General features: G+C 41.6%; 1 protein-coding gene across 9 annotated transcripts in view; it reads right to left on the reverse strand.

The window, feature by feature from the left end:
• PPP3CB (protein phosphatase 3 catalytic subunit beta) overlaps positions 1-13315 on the reverse strand; it is a 37248-nt gene extending 23933 nt beyond the window's left edge. For all 9 annotated transcript variants that reach the window (XR_015949964.1, XR_015949965.1, XM_088669469.1 and 6 more), the window contains exons 1-4: positions 11479-13315; positions 6995-7195; positions 2853-2977; positions 202-313 (exon numbers count right to left, since the gene is read on the reverse strand). Coding sequence is in view for 7 of the 9 variants with exons in the window: in XM_088669469.1 (XP_088525595.1) it covers positions 202-313; positions 2853-2977; positions 6995-7195; positions 11479-11548 (508 nt within the window). In the remaining 2 variants the exon portion in view is untranslated. The remainder of the gene's footprint in view (positions 1-201; positions 314-2852; positions 2978-6994; positions 7196-11478) is intronic.
• Between the last annotated feature and the right edge of the window lie 1171 nt (positions 13316-14486).

Genomic DNA, 14486 nt, shown 5'->3' on the forward strand with positions numbered 1-14486 from the left:
AATATTTTCATGGGAAAGTGCACAAAAGAGACACATACACAGTACTGTTATAGATTATATCTCAAGACTACAATGTTGCACCAGATCCCAGAAAACATTTAAATACATATGAAGCAAGACAAAAATGTGTAAAAAAGGAGGGTGGGGACTGATAACTAAGTATTCAGGAAGCAAACAATTACCACGGTTATTAATACTTACACTCCTGCTTAAAAGTAAAATATTCTGTGAGGTGCCTGCATTCATGGTTGCCTCTCAAAAGAAATAATGTGCTTGGATACAGAATCTTCAGAACCCACAAATATAGCACACACTGTTGAAAAACAAGAGTACTAGTCATATGTGATAGCCTCATTTCAAGTATTACAGCGTAATATCCAGCTGACATATAGAATAATGCTCACCTAAACTTCATTTATCACATTTGTATACCACCCTTCCTTCAGAGAACTCAGGATAGTGTATTAGAAAATTACCATGGCAATTTGGAAAGGAATGACACAGAATACCATAAGACAGAATTCCCCAACTTACATTGTGTTACTGCTGAGAGGCAAGGGCAATAATTGGCAGGTGGGAATAGCATATTGAGACCATCTTTCCCCTGATACCCCTTTACCCCCTCCCCATCAAGAAACAAACCTACTGGGGAAGTGATGAGATGAGAACTGACAAGCAGAAGGGTTAAACATACTGCTCAATGGATCCTTCAATCCACACTTGTATGTAATTCTACTCTGGCTGAAGCTGAGTTCACACATGGTGGTAACCTAAAATCCATTACTACTTGGCAATAACTGCCTGACACTTCAGAGGTATGCTAATGAATATTTCCTGTTAGTGCAAGAATATAGTATCAAATTCTGTGCAAAATGTCCTGTGTACAGCAGCACAGTGGAATGTCCTTGCATTACTATTATAAAACCAGCCACATCAGTTTCAAAAGGCCCAGTGTTTCAAAAAAATGCATACAAATGTCTTAAGATGCCGTTGCACACACAGTTGTCAACCTAGGTGTCTCTGCTCCAAGAGCACACTATTCTGTATGGTATGGTGTTTTAAGCACATAGGAAAGTTGCTTTCTTTTTTAAAAAAAAAAGATAAAAAGCTGTTCACAATTAATCTAGTGAATCTTTGAATCTAGTTTCACAGAACTCTAGAATGCTTGCTTCCTATCAGTCAGTTTCCTAATGGTTTACTGATGTTCTTCCAACAGTAATGTAGGAGCAGGCAACGTACAGCTAAGAGGGGTACAACTTATTTTTCAGGCCTATCATGTGGCAAGGGTGGTCATTCTAGAAGGAAATCTGAGCAAATTTTAATCAATTAGTAAAATTAATAAAAAGTGGATTGAAATAAACATGTTTTAACATTTCTCTTAAAAACTGACAATGATGCGTGCCACAGTTATTTCTTGGGCGGGGATAGAAAATTCCAGAGGGATTCCAGTGCCACTCCCAGAAAGTCCCTGTACTAGCGACCCATCAATCCAGCATCTCTTATTGACAAGTCAGAGAATAGACTGCTGTACATAAATGTTCTGAGGCTATTATAGGTTTCAAATCAAATTTGAAACCTATCAGCTTCAAATTTAAGTTGGGCCACGAAACCAGCAGGCAACCACTGGTACAGAATTGGTGCAATGTGTTCCAGCTGCTTGGGCCCATATAAGTAAGCATTCTTGATGCTGCATTCTGCACCTGCTTGGGCCCATATAAGCATTCTTGCTGCTGCATTCTGCACCAGCATTTCCAAACCATCTTTAAAGGTAGCCTCACATAGAACACATTAGTAATCCAGCCTGGATCTAAGCAGTGCACGTGCCACTAAGGCAAGCTACTTTCTCCAGATAGGGTGATAGCTAGAAAATTAGCCAATGCTGATGAAAAGCAGTTCTGGCCACCAGTGCCCTCATCAAGAGTGCCAAGCACAGAAGCAAACCCAGACGGTCTACCTCATTTTCCAGGGGGAGTGCAATCATCTCTAAAACAGACTGCACACATCCATCCAGATCAGCAGTTTCCCAACCTGCCAAATTTCCATCTTGTCAGGATTAAGCTTAATCTGTCTTGTTCTCATCCATCCCAGAACTGCCTCTAGACACCTGTTCAGAACTTCCATCGCCTCCTTGAGATTAGATTACAGAAACAAGAAGAGCTGTGTCTTATCTGCATACTGATGACACTGCGGCCCAAATCTCTACACTAGTTCTCCCAACAATTCCATGTAGATTATGAAAAGCATGGGAGCAAAACAGAGCCCCGAGGCACTCCAAATGTCAGTGGTCAAGAGGAGGAACAGAAGTCCTTTAGCATATGGGAACTTCTAGCAGACCCAAACACTGCCTTATGGTGTAGCAATATGTGAAAGATTGTGATTGTGGAAAAAATTACAAACCAAAGTAAGGCTAATAAAGGGTGTAGGCACATAATATGGTTGATGTTATTGTTATGTTATTGGAAGCCGCCCTGAGGCCCAGAAGAACCAGTGGGGTCATATTTTCAGTGATCTCAGGATAAGTTACCCACCAGGACAAACAAAACAGTTTCCATCTTGAATCCAGGCAAAAGAAAAAAAATGGAGCAGTTCTAAATAACTAGCGTCCTCCAAACTGCCTGATGCTGACAAGACTTCACTCACTCTAGGACCTTGCTGAGCAACAGTAAGCCTGAAATGGGACAGTAATTTTCCAAAGCTGAGGAATCTAGACTCAGCTTTTTTAATAGCAGTTTTATCATCACCTCCTTCAGAGAAGAAGAAACATACATCTTACCACGGTGAAACAGTTACTATAGCAAATAAATGGGAAAACCATTGTTGATATTAACATCAGGACACACACATTCAATTACCTCTATGCTAAAATATCCTCTGTCTACATAGTCACCAAGGAACAGGTATCTTGTGTTAGCAGGTGATCCTCCCACTTCAAATAGCTTCATTAGGTCAAAGAATTGGCCATGAATGTCACCACACACTGCAATAAAAATGCTGCTGATTAAAAAACCATGATGAAGTTCTACTGGTGGGGAAACCACCCAAACTTGATTCAATCAGAATTTCAGGTCAAGAATCTAGTCATTGCATCTTAATTTTAAGTAGCAATGACTTCCCACCCCAACACCAATCTTGCACCATCTGCTTTTCAGCTACTGTTCACACTCAGATTAATAGGACTGGGGAAAAAATATTTGCAGTGTCAGGTGCCACCAAGAATGTTCAAGTGTTAGGAACATATAAACTGTTCAGAGCTATTCAGTAGGTTATCTGCATACCCTAGAAGCTATCAAACATTTTTATTGCCAGCTTCCCTAAAGGAAGACTAAAGTTATTTGAACTTTCTCAAGTCTAGATTATGGCAGAACTAGAATCGTAAATTGTATTCAAGCAAACTTGTCCTCTTTTTCCTCATTAATTTATCACTTGCTATTGTTCCATTCATTTTTTACCATAACTTTTGCTCCAATCTCTTCCTCATGTTGACCTTTCTTCTTTTTCCTAATTTTCCTTTCATTTTTTGTCCTTACATCCCCTCTTCTTCCTGCTAACTATTTCTGCATGTAATTTTCACTTCTCCCATGACAACATGGTACTGGGTGGAAGTGTTCACACACCAATGGCATATAGTCCTGGAGGCAACCAACTCTGGCACATGACATTTCATGCATTTACTCTGTTTAACAAGGTAGTGTGAAACAGAGTTTCCCATATGGACTTGTTTTCTGAGTGACCACGAAATTTATCCCATTCCACAGCCAAGTCTGACTGAATGTTCCCTGTGGTGTTCACCATGCAGCTTTACCCTCAATGGTGGTAGATAGGAAAACATACTTGACTTAATAGAAGGCATTGTGTATTTGGCTCCCAGTTTTTTTCCTAATGCTGCTGTAGAATTCTCTGGGGCTACGATCCCAGATAGATAGATACTTTTTTTGTTTTTTTTTTGGGGGGGGGGGGAGAGAAACACATACACACACAATGGAGGTAGACACACTATATATGGAAACCAGTCAAAAGTATGATATTCCAGCTGCAATGCATTCAGAAAGCGGATTCTCTTTAGCTGAAAAAGTCTCAGCCTGAAAGTAAAAAGAGCACTATCTCCTGAGGGATAGGGGAATTTTTTCATAAAGATAAAGGGACAGAAAGACTTCAAAGTAAAAACTGATTTAAAACCGCTCTTAAAAGGTCTAGCATCTGTGTAGCAAGCAGAGAACCATCTGCTTTATCAAAGAAAGGAACTCTTAATCTGGGAAGTTGGACATAAGGCTGCTAACTGAGGAAAGACCTACCTGTTGTTAATTGAGTAACACATGCATCAGGGGGCAAAGTTAATTTCCAAGAAATGAATCATGAATAAGGTCAGTCAGAACACCAGTTAAGCCGATAGTATTTAACTTGCATTGAACAGTAATAAATTTATAATACAATATTTTAAAAATGCAGAAGAGAACTGCAGAAGAAATTAACCTTCACATTTTTGATGTCATACTATTCAAATATCCAAATCTAAAACTTTAAAGCAATTCTTATATTAAAAAATAAAGCACAAAAACCCATCTCTTTTCAGAACCAATATTTCTTATGCAATATTTTCCAGTGTTTTGTCCAGTTCCAAAATATTAAAAGGTAGCCTTTCTTTCCAGCAAAGAATTAATCATATCAACTTTCTGTAGCCATTTGACATGATTTATTTTAATCACCAATTACACCTGCCAACTCTTCCAATTTCCCCCCCCCCTATTATCATCTTGCAGTAACCAGTAGATTACTAATACCTACCAGTTCTAGGTGTTCAAGAATAAAGCTATATTCTGAAATATACAAACGTCTTAATTTAAAAGGAAATAAACATTGTCAAATTTGCTAATGAACTCATTTTATTTATGATGCAACCTCCACTGCCTATGTATCTACCAGCTTTCCAAATTAATCTACCATCTAATTAATTAATTAGTTAACCTCTGGTCTATGAAAAATCATGCCAATTCAATCTTCAAGATGCTAGGAGTACTTGCAAAAGTGAGCAGCGCCCCAGCCTGAATGCTTGTGTTCACAGCCTGCTGAAAGGGCAATCTGTCCTTGCTTTGACTCAGTAAGCACCATCAAGTGTTCCCCCTTTCCTTGCCCCAAAGACCAGTAACTAATCTTCGGGGGGGGGAGGATTGTGGGGGGAATGATGAAAGCCCTGGTAGAGTGGCTTTTCCTGGCACAAACTCTTAACTACCAGTTCCAAAATCCCCGTAAGGAAAGTGATGCTATGCACATAATTTCTCCCTGGGAGCTTTGCTGCATGCAGGGTGCATGATCACATTGATCCTGCGAGTACCACCTCCCCCCCCTTCCCTGCCCCAAGATCTCTCTGTTCTGTCCAGGACCTAAAGTAAGGTTGGAGAGGTGGTAGGCAGTGTCCATGTCCCAGCCGTGTCCGAGGGCCTTCATCCCAGGCAGAAATGATGCACATCCATCAGTTTCCCACTAGTAATCTCAATCCTCACCAAGAAAAGTCACCAGAGCAGCACACGGAAATGCCGCTACCTTCCCACTGTAGCGGTACCTATTTATCTACTTGCACTTTGACGTGCTTTCAAACTGTTAGGTGGGCAGGAACTGGGAACGAGCAACAGGAGCTTACCCCGTCGCGGGAATTCGAACTGCCGTCCTTCTGATCGGCAAGCCCTAGGCTCAGTGGTTTAGCCTACAGCGCCACCTGCGTGTGGTCACTCACTAATGAAACACTAAACAAAAATTCAAGACTTAGTGAACATTCACAAAGGAAGGGAAACATTCATTTGGATATAATTGGTCTCTTTGCTTGGTCTCTTTCAGATAAGCAGCAGAAATGCTTGTGCATTCCTTGTCACAAGGCACCATCATCTTTGCACATAAAGTGATGGGTATTTTATGTGTAGCAAAAGCAAATGATGCAAAAGTCTAAAAGCATGACAATATAAGGGTGCATAAATATGTTATTTATTCTATGAAGTCCAATGTGTTTTGGGAAATGCTAAAACTCTACAATTAAGAAATCTAAAGTATTTAATCCTGCCTCCCTGAAAATAAAATAAAATAAAATAAAATAAAAATGAAAAGCAAAACTTGATACATAACCAAACTTATAAATGACCAAACCAAGCCTTAGATAAAATTTCAATGTTTTCAATTTCAGAAGTGTAAATTATATCACTACTAAAATCATTAAGCAAATTAAAAATTTCAGAAAGACTTGTTTAACATAGCTGCCAAGTTATCCCTTTTTTAAGGGATTTTCCCTTATGCTGAATAGGCTTCCTCGCGAGAAAAGGGAAAACTTGGCAGCTATGTTGTTCAAGTTTCCACTGGACCATTAAATTGTATTTTTTTAGCAAGCTGAAAAGCAAAGCTTCATCCAAGGTACAGTGAGCTGGTTCAAACATCACAATAAATCATGATTTGTATAATGACAAGAATGATATGAGACAAGTCTGAGACTTGCACACTCACCCTCTGCTTCCTCCTTTAGCACAGCAGCAAGGAGATTAGATACAATGCCATTTTAACTGCAGCTTTTCATTGCATCTGAACCCAACAAACTGTGGTTAATATGAACTATGATTTGTTTGAAACAAGCCAACTTCCAACCAGAGATTATGAATATTCCCCCCACCTGGCCGCAAATCATAGCTAGTACTGTACTAAATGGTTTATGTTCTGATGTAATGTTAAACTGTAGTCAATTGAAAGCAAAAGTAAAAAAAAAATCAACTCCTTGCAATTGTAGCAAGTGAGGAAGAAAAAGTGGGAGGACAGGTGCTCAAGGCTTATCAATGACATCACTACCCCAGTATATTTCAAAGCTAATAGAGTATAATCCCTTTTTCTTTTCTTTACCATTCATGCGAAAATTCTATGCCGTCAATCTTTCTACCTAAATTATTTTATTTCCAAAGGTACTGAAACCTCATTCCATACATTTATGACATTAAAAGTGGCAACAGTTAGCCAGAGCTTGCACCTGTAATAGGAGCTTCAACTTCTATCATGGTTTTCTCTCTTCTTAAAATTGCAGCACCATCATTGATTATTCTTAGTGCAATTTCTTCATCTACCCGACCTTCTTTTATTAGGTGGTTTTTCAAAATATCAACCCGAGGTTTTCCAGCTGCATCAAACACTTCTTCTGATGTTAATCGGTGTGTTGGTGGAAAAGGGACAGCTGAAAATGAAATACCACAAATATTACTTACAATCAGTGACTAGAAAAAAGCTCTGAGCACCATTTTGATCCAAGACAGACAAAAAAGTGAAAAAAAAGAGGAAGAAAGAAACACAGTTGGCTTGGTTATTTATGTATGTATACAGTACTAGGAAAATGAGGGGGCTGAATGTGTGAGGATAGAATACATTACAGGGTTTAATTTCCTTGGCAGTGAGGGCAAGGCCATTCAGTTTCAGAAATGCATGTGCATTGATTTAGTATTCCACACTGAAAAAGTAGCAGTCACTATTATTAGAGAAATAAAAGGGTGTTTGAAATAAACATATTCCCTACATCTTGTGACTGTAGCAACTTGTACATTCCTTTCCTGGTTCCCTTTTTAGTCTAGAGCACAAGAGTATGGTTCAGTTCAGACATAATGCCAAACTAAAGTTCATTAAGCAGTTTGAGGAGCTGTGTGAACCGAAAAACCACAGTTTGTGCTAAATGTGAACTGGTGTGATGTCTGAATTCAGTTAAACAAAGTCATAATTATAATCTACCTCCACAGGCTGTTTCACCATAAGGACTGGAGTAAACAAAACAAAAAAACCTGACAATGAAACTGGAAACAGAAAAGCAATTATAAACCAGCTACTTTGGGAAGCTCAGGACACAGTTTGGGTTCTAAGCTGCTGTGGTTAGCGCAAGCTATGGTTTGGTGTAGAAAGTCACAAACTCTGCGCTTTTTTCTGTGTTTGTGCTGGACAGTGTGGAGGAAAGGGGCAGCGGACACAGAATATTATCATCACCTCTCCTCAACCATTTGTGAAGCTCCATGGTTATGGCAGTACCAAATGGAGATATGACAGTAAAAATTAACTCTGGCTTAATTTCTTGCCCATGGGGCTTAAAAGCAACATGCTGCAATGTGACAGGCCAGTGCCAGTGGGCTAATCCCAAAGGGATGACACCAAAGGAGAATGCCGCAAGGGCACCCACCCCACCTTCTGACTTGTTTTGTTCCTTAAAGGAGATTGTTTTAACTTATTTTTGTCTAATTGACTGGGATAGTCCCTGTGAAGTGGTAAATGGCAGGTGTGCTGCTGCCGCACTCAGCACTGTAAGTGAGGGCTTAATCTCCCTAGGTGAAAAGGAAGGACATGGGGTGGGAATTACGGTAATGACAGTGGTGCTGGTAGCAACTTTTCCCCATTTGGATATTTGCTCTTTGTTGGTAGATCCAAGCAGGGCTCAGCAGAGGGACACCAAACCCCATCCAGTAAAGCAGACTGAAGGCTCAGATTGCCCTTCAGTCACAGCAGGCAAAGCAAGGCAGGGTCACAACAGGTAAGGAAGGGGCTGTCAGGACCTTGGACAGCACACTCCTGAAGGTGGTGGCTAGAGAATCTTCCCACAAGGAGAGCTGTTGCCTCAGCAATGTGAACAAGCCTTACGAGTACAAAGGTCTGGTCCTGCTGCCCTGCCCACATCTGAGGGGTTGTCTGAGGGGGCAGGTTTTGGGGCACACAAGAGGGATCAGTGTACCAACAGAGTTCTTTGGGCCCAGTACACAATATATGTATTGCCTCTCCCAAAAGAGGATACACATTTGCACATACCAATTTATAGGTAAATTAGCTCTCCCCATAGTGGGGAAGATGGTAACCAGGTTAGGAGACTAATCCATGTCTGGGTCTTTTTACTATGGTAAGTATAAGGCAGGGGTGGGAAATATTTGAATTGTTTTTAAGGGCCACTGACTCACAGAAAAAACAAATAAGAGATTACAAATAAAATGTCTGTCAGATTGTTAATTTCCACTTGCTAAACAGTCATTCATGGCAAAAGCTCTGCTCTCTCCCAGAGCCACTCCTAAACCATGCAAAGAACTCAAGTTTCAGGAATTGTAACCAAATTATGTTATACTACATTTCTTATCAACTGATTTTAGAATGACAAAACTACATCTAGAGCAAGATCAGACATAGTGTTTCTGATTTCAAGATGATGGTGTTGAAATAAATCTAAGATTTACAACAATCAAGGCTGAATACTACATATATACTTTCTTGGAAGGAGGGAATGCATAGGTTTTTTTTTGGGGGGGGGGTAATTCTGGATAAATTATGTTGCTTGAGCCTTCAACTGGTGGCCTAGCTGTATCTGAACAGGGGCAGCCTAACTTCTGTTGCCTGTGCACTGGTAACCCTAGTTTGGACTACTGCAGTGCATTGGCTGCCTTTAAAGGTAGTTCAGAATCTGCAGCTCATGCAAAATTTGGCGGCCGGATTGTTTATGGGAGCTGATGGTATGGAAGGAGCAAGCCTGCAAAGGCAGTTTTAAGCCACAGATTCATAGGCATAAAGGCAGTACATAAAAGTTTTTAAAAATCAGGATAGGAAACTGGACCTGGAAGCAGTGTCAACCAGTCCACTTGGTGTAGAATGAATGTAATGTGTCTTGACACTCTACCACCAAAAACACCCAATTTTTGGCTGCTGAACCCTTTCCTGAACAGAGACAGTTTCGATACAGTAGCCTCCATATTAAATTATTTATTTTATTTCATCTTATTATTTACCTCTGCTATTTTTATATTGCTGAATCACCAAACTGCACTATATGTAGGGCTGTCCTTACAGTTTACAGTGGTACCTCTACTTACGAATAACTCTACTTACGAACGGAGCTCCGTCCGCCATCTTGGATGCGGTTTAGATAGGGTTGCTTCGACTTACTAATTTTTTCTCCCAATGCATTCCTATGGGATTCGACTTACAATTTTTTTCGACTTACAAATGTGCATTCAGAACGCATTAAATTCGTAAGTAGAGGTACCACTGTATTCAGAATCTGCAGCTAGTGCAAAACACAGTGGATAGGATGCTCAGTGGTACATTCTACTGTGCACATAACACACATGTGCTCAACTGAACTACCAAGCCAAGTTTAACAGGTTGTTGGTGATTTATATGGCAATGAATACTGAGTGTCTCCTTCTACATAATCCAACTCATTCATTTGGTGACCTTATGGCATTTTATGAAAGGACTGGTGCTGCACTGTTTTTATTGTAATTGTCAGTGTTTTATACATATTTTTTATATATATATATATATAGTTTTAATTCTGTTAAAGTTTAACTGTATGTTAATGATTTTTTTCTACATTACTATCTCTCCCCATATGAACCAACCTGGACCCTGTGATCAACACCTGAACTCCTCCTTCGCGTGCCCCCTTCCATGAGGTTGGGAGGGTGATAACAAAAGAACAGGTCTTTTCTGTTGTGGCCCCTGAGGGAGGCAAAAAATGATCTTCTCCCAGGCCTTTGGCTAATTAAAAAGTCTGGGGGGGAACAGTGTTATTGTTTTTTTGTTTGTTACTACGTTATGTATGTATATATATATATATATATATATATATATATATATATAGTAAATCACTCTGTATTTTGACGATGATGATGTTTTTAGCAGTTTGTGTTTTTACCGTATCTGTAAGCTACCATGAGTCCCAATCAGGGGGAAAGTTGGGGTATAAATATATAGATAATAATATTTCATTCTACTATACTGCCTTTGACAAGGAAAAGCTTTTCAATAATAATATTAATCATGTTCCTAGTGGTTCTTTTTATCTGTAAGCTGCCTTGAGTGCTCATCAGGGGGAAAGGCAAGGTATAAATTAAATACATAATGATTGTAATACATTTTAAATAGATTGCCCTGGACAGAGAACAGCTGTGCGATACCAGCTGGAACCGTCAATGTACTGTATTTCCCTTCCATCTCACCCCTTTTTGTTTCCCTGTCTTGGAAAAAAACACAAATCAGAAAACCCATGATTCAAATAGGCAAATCCCTGCGAAATTTCAGGTGGGGGGAGGCAACCCCACAAACTCTCTCTTAGCCCAACTCGAGGGTTGTTCGGAGGACTACCAAACAAAACCCAACCCACACCTTCGCTGCATAAAGGAAACAACTACAACATCCGTAGCTCACCACAGAAAAATCCCCCCACCCGCCCCGGCATCCCGATGGACGTCCACCACACAACCACGTTCGCAGGCAGGCGCCATACAAACAAGCAGCCAAGGCGCTCTTCCCTCCCTCGGGTGAGGAAGCGGGCATGAGGACGCGAGCAGCACCCGCCTCTCAGGCCCGCACCCGCAGCACGTATGAACTCCCCACATACACACGCAGAGCGAGGGGAACTGACGGGCGAGGCGCGGGATCGCCCAGCCCCAGGAGGCGGGCCTAGCGAGGCGGCCGGGCCGGGCCGGGCCTGTCACTCACCCTTGACGGTCCGCTCACAGGTACCGTGAGGCGTCGCCAGCGCAACCCGAGTCCCCTCCTTGCCGGACATGGCGCGGGCGGCGAGAGCAGGAGCGGCAACGGCAGCTCCCTCAGCGTCTCTACCCGCCCCGGCCGCCCCCCGCCCCGACTGCGGTTCTCTTTATCCGCCTCCCGCCGAGGCCCGGCCAGCGCGAGGGCGAGGGGCGGGCGGCGAGACACTAGGGGCGGGCGGCAGCAGCCAGGGCCCAATGCAACATGGCGGCGGAATAGCCGCTGAGGGAGAGAGAGAGCGCGAGCGCGAGTGACGAGGCGGCGGGTGAAGCCCGCCTCGGGACCGGCATGCACTGCGCCCGCAATTCCCCGCCGCCCCCGCCACGAGGAGGCTTAAGGGGGCGCCTCAGAACTGCTCAGCTGAGACGCCATAATTAAAGGCTCCTCATGTAAATGAGGCTGCTTCCTAAATGCTTTTCTTTCCCCCTTTCTTTTTTTTAAAGAGTCTATTCCTCTCAGTAGGAATATTAGTTTGTGGCATATTAACTGCACCCCCATAGCGGTATTGATATTGGACGGTTGCAAGGCGGCTCACAAAAGTGTTTTTTAAAAAAAGCGTGAAGAGTGTCGAAACTCCCCCAAGCAATAAAACAAGGGCGAGAGCCACAGTCCCAAGGGCCCTCCCATATTTCTTATTTTCCACACATACACAATTGCTTTTTAAATGGGCTTTGCACCCTCTCAGCTCAGTACCCCGTGGAGGGGAACTGCTGAGGCTTCCCTAAATCCAGCCAGCAAGAATAATAAAAGAAAAGAAAAGAAAAAGTGAATGAAACTTCAATTCCAACTTTATTTTTTTGCAAAGGTAGAAGCTATAATAAGTTCCCTTTAAAAGCCTTCAAGTGTTCTTAAACATTTAGGAAGCTCACTTCCCCAGTGTCACCATGCTGCATAAATTATTTCATGTGACAATTCGTGAATTGTCCAAAGAAAAGGCTCTTTTGGTAGCTTCATATTAAATCACCATTGATGTGGGAGGACTCTGCCTAGAGGCTTTTATACTGGACTTATGACTGGCAAACCCAGGCTTTAAAAAAAAAAACACTAGAAGGTGGTCCTGGTTCAGACTAGGATACAGGTTACTTATCCAAGAGGGCCTAAAATAGAGGTGGGGGGGGGGTGTCTATGGCGCTATAGAGTATTTAAAACTATAACACCCATCACCAACCAGCAGCTAGCTGCGTTGGCTGGGGGAATTGATAAGAATTGGAGTCCATTAACTTCTGGAGGGGCAGAGGTTCCTCATCCCTAGTCTAGGGTCATCCATATTAAGACCTTACACATCGACAAGAATATTATTCTGCACCAGTTCTACATCTAAGAGAATATATTCACCTTGCATATCTTTATGTGCGCTCAGGATCGTAAGGTGATTTTTATGAAACAACACTGATCTCTCTTTAGCTTGCTTAGACTTCCATGCTACGCATATTTATCCTTCCTAGCTTTTATTTGCTATTGACAAAGAATTTTTAAGCAGCATTTTAAACATTCCCTTTGAGGGAATGTTTTACCTGTGCAGTGTTAGAAGTTGAAGCTCCTGGACCAGTTTGCTAGAGAGAACTCTGAGATTTATTCTCCTTACCTAGGGTTGCCATGTTTCAAAATGTGAAAATCCAGGCAAAAAAGTTTTTTGCCCAACACAAGCCAGAGAGCTGAGAACAATCTGCATGGCTGAGCTTCGTAGTTCAGACACCGCTTAATTCAATTGTCATTTTAAGCCTGCCTGAACAAAGCTGCTGTATCTGTTATTCTGCAACAGAAACTCTGAGTAAAGGCTATTTTTACCTTTTATAATGTTGTTTGTGTGATTATTGTTTTAAGGGGGAGAAAAAGGGGGGGTATCAGGAGAATCCAGTCTGCTTTAAAGCATCCTGCATTACTTAAACTGAAAGGCTAAAACTAGCCTATCTAAGTTGCTTTTTAAGCTGCAAAAGGATGCTCTCTGCTGAACTCACAAATGTGAGGAAGCAAAACATCTAATAAATATATAGTCTCCTAACATCTATACACATCGCTACACCCGACGCAGAACATGCTGAATCCTTAACCCAAGCCACATTTTCAAACACTCCTTACTCACCTTTCTCTTCACACACATACTTCTCTCTCCACTCCAATTTATTTAAAATTATAACCCAACCATCTTAATAGTGCCTGTAGCAACATCCCTGACCATAGACCAGGCACTCCCAAACTTCGACCCGCCAGATGTTTTGGACTACAATTCCCATCTTCCCCGACCACTGGTCCTGCTAGCTAGGGATCATGGGAGTTGTAGGCCAAAACACCTTGAGGGCAGCAGTTTGGGGGTGCCTGCCATAGACCAAGCTGATGGGATCTAATGGGAGTTGAAGTCCAACATCTGGAGAACCACAATCACCCACTCCAGCCTGGAAGAAACAGCAATCATCAAGTCAAAATGTTACCCAAACTCCACATCTGGGGAAGGGGTTAGAAGAATCCCCATACATACATACATACATACATACATACATGTGCAACAAAATACTTAAAATATTTAGGAATTCAAATGTGATCAAATTTGCATTTATTTTTCAGCTAACCAATGTCCCCCTCACTAGCACCTTCTATATTAGCCTGGGGTCCAGCCATGCCATAAGGGCATATAGATCACCACCTTGTAACCTAATTTATGTGCTGTCTTTTGTTACCTTATTCTACCACCTTTAAAGTATTAAAATGTAAGAAAACCAGGGTCTTCACGAATCCTCACCCACTAAGGAAAAAAAAAGAATAGCCTTTTTTTTACCTTATACTCAATGCACTTACTTTTCACCAGAATTGAGGCAACATCAGAAGTCGGTGTTCACAATGATGCTCGCACATCCCTGATATGAGCCTTTGGCCTTGATTTGCAGACCAGTAAGACTGTTTTTGGCACAGCTGTGCTCTATTCAGCTTTGTAACAAGGCAATTCACTCCAGCTGATTGCT

Source organism: Zootoca vivipara, chromosome 5 (genome assembly GCF_965207765.1).
Source record: "Zootoca vivipara chromosome 5, rZooViv2.hap1.1, whole genome shotgun sequence".
NCBI lineage: Eukaryota > Metazoa > Chordata > Lepidosauria > Squamata > Lacertidae > Zootoca > Zootoca vivipara.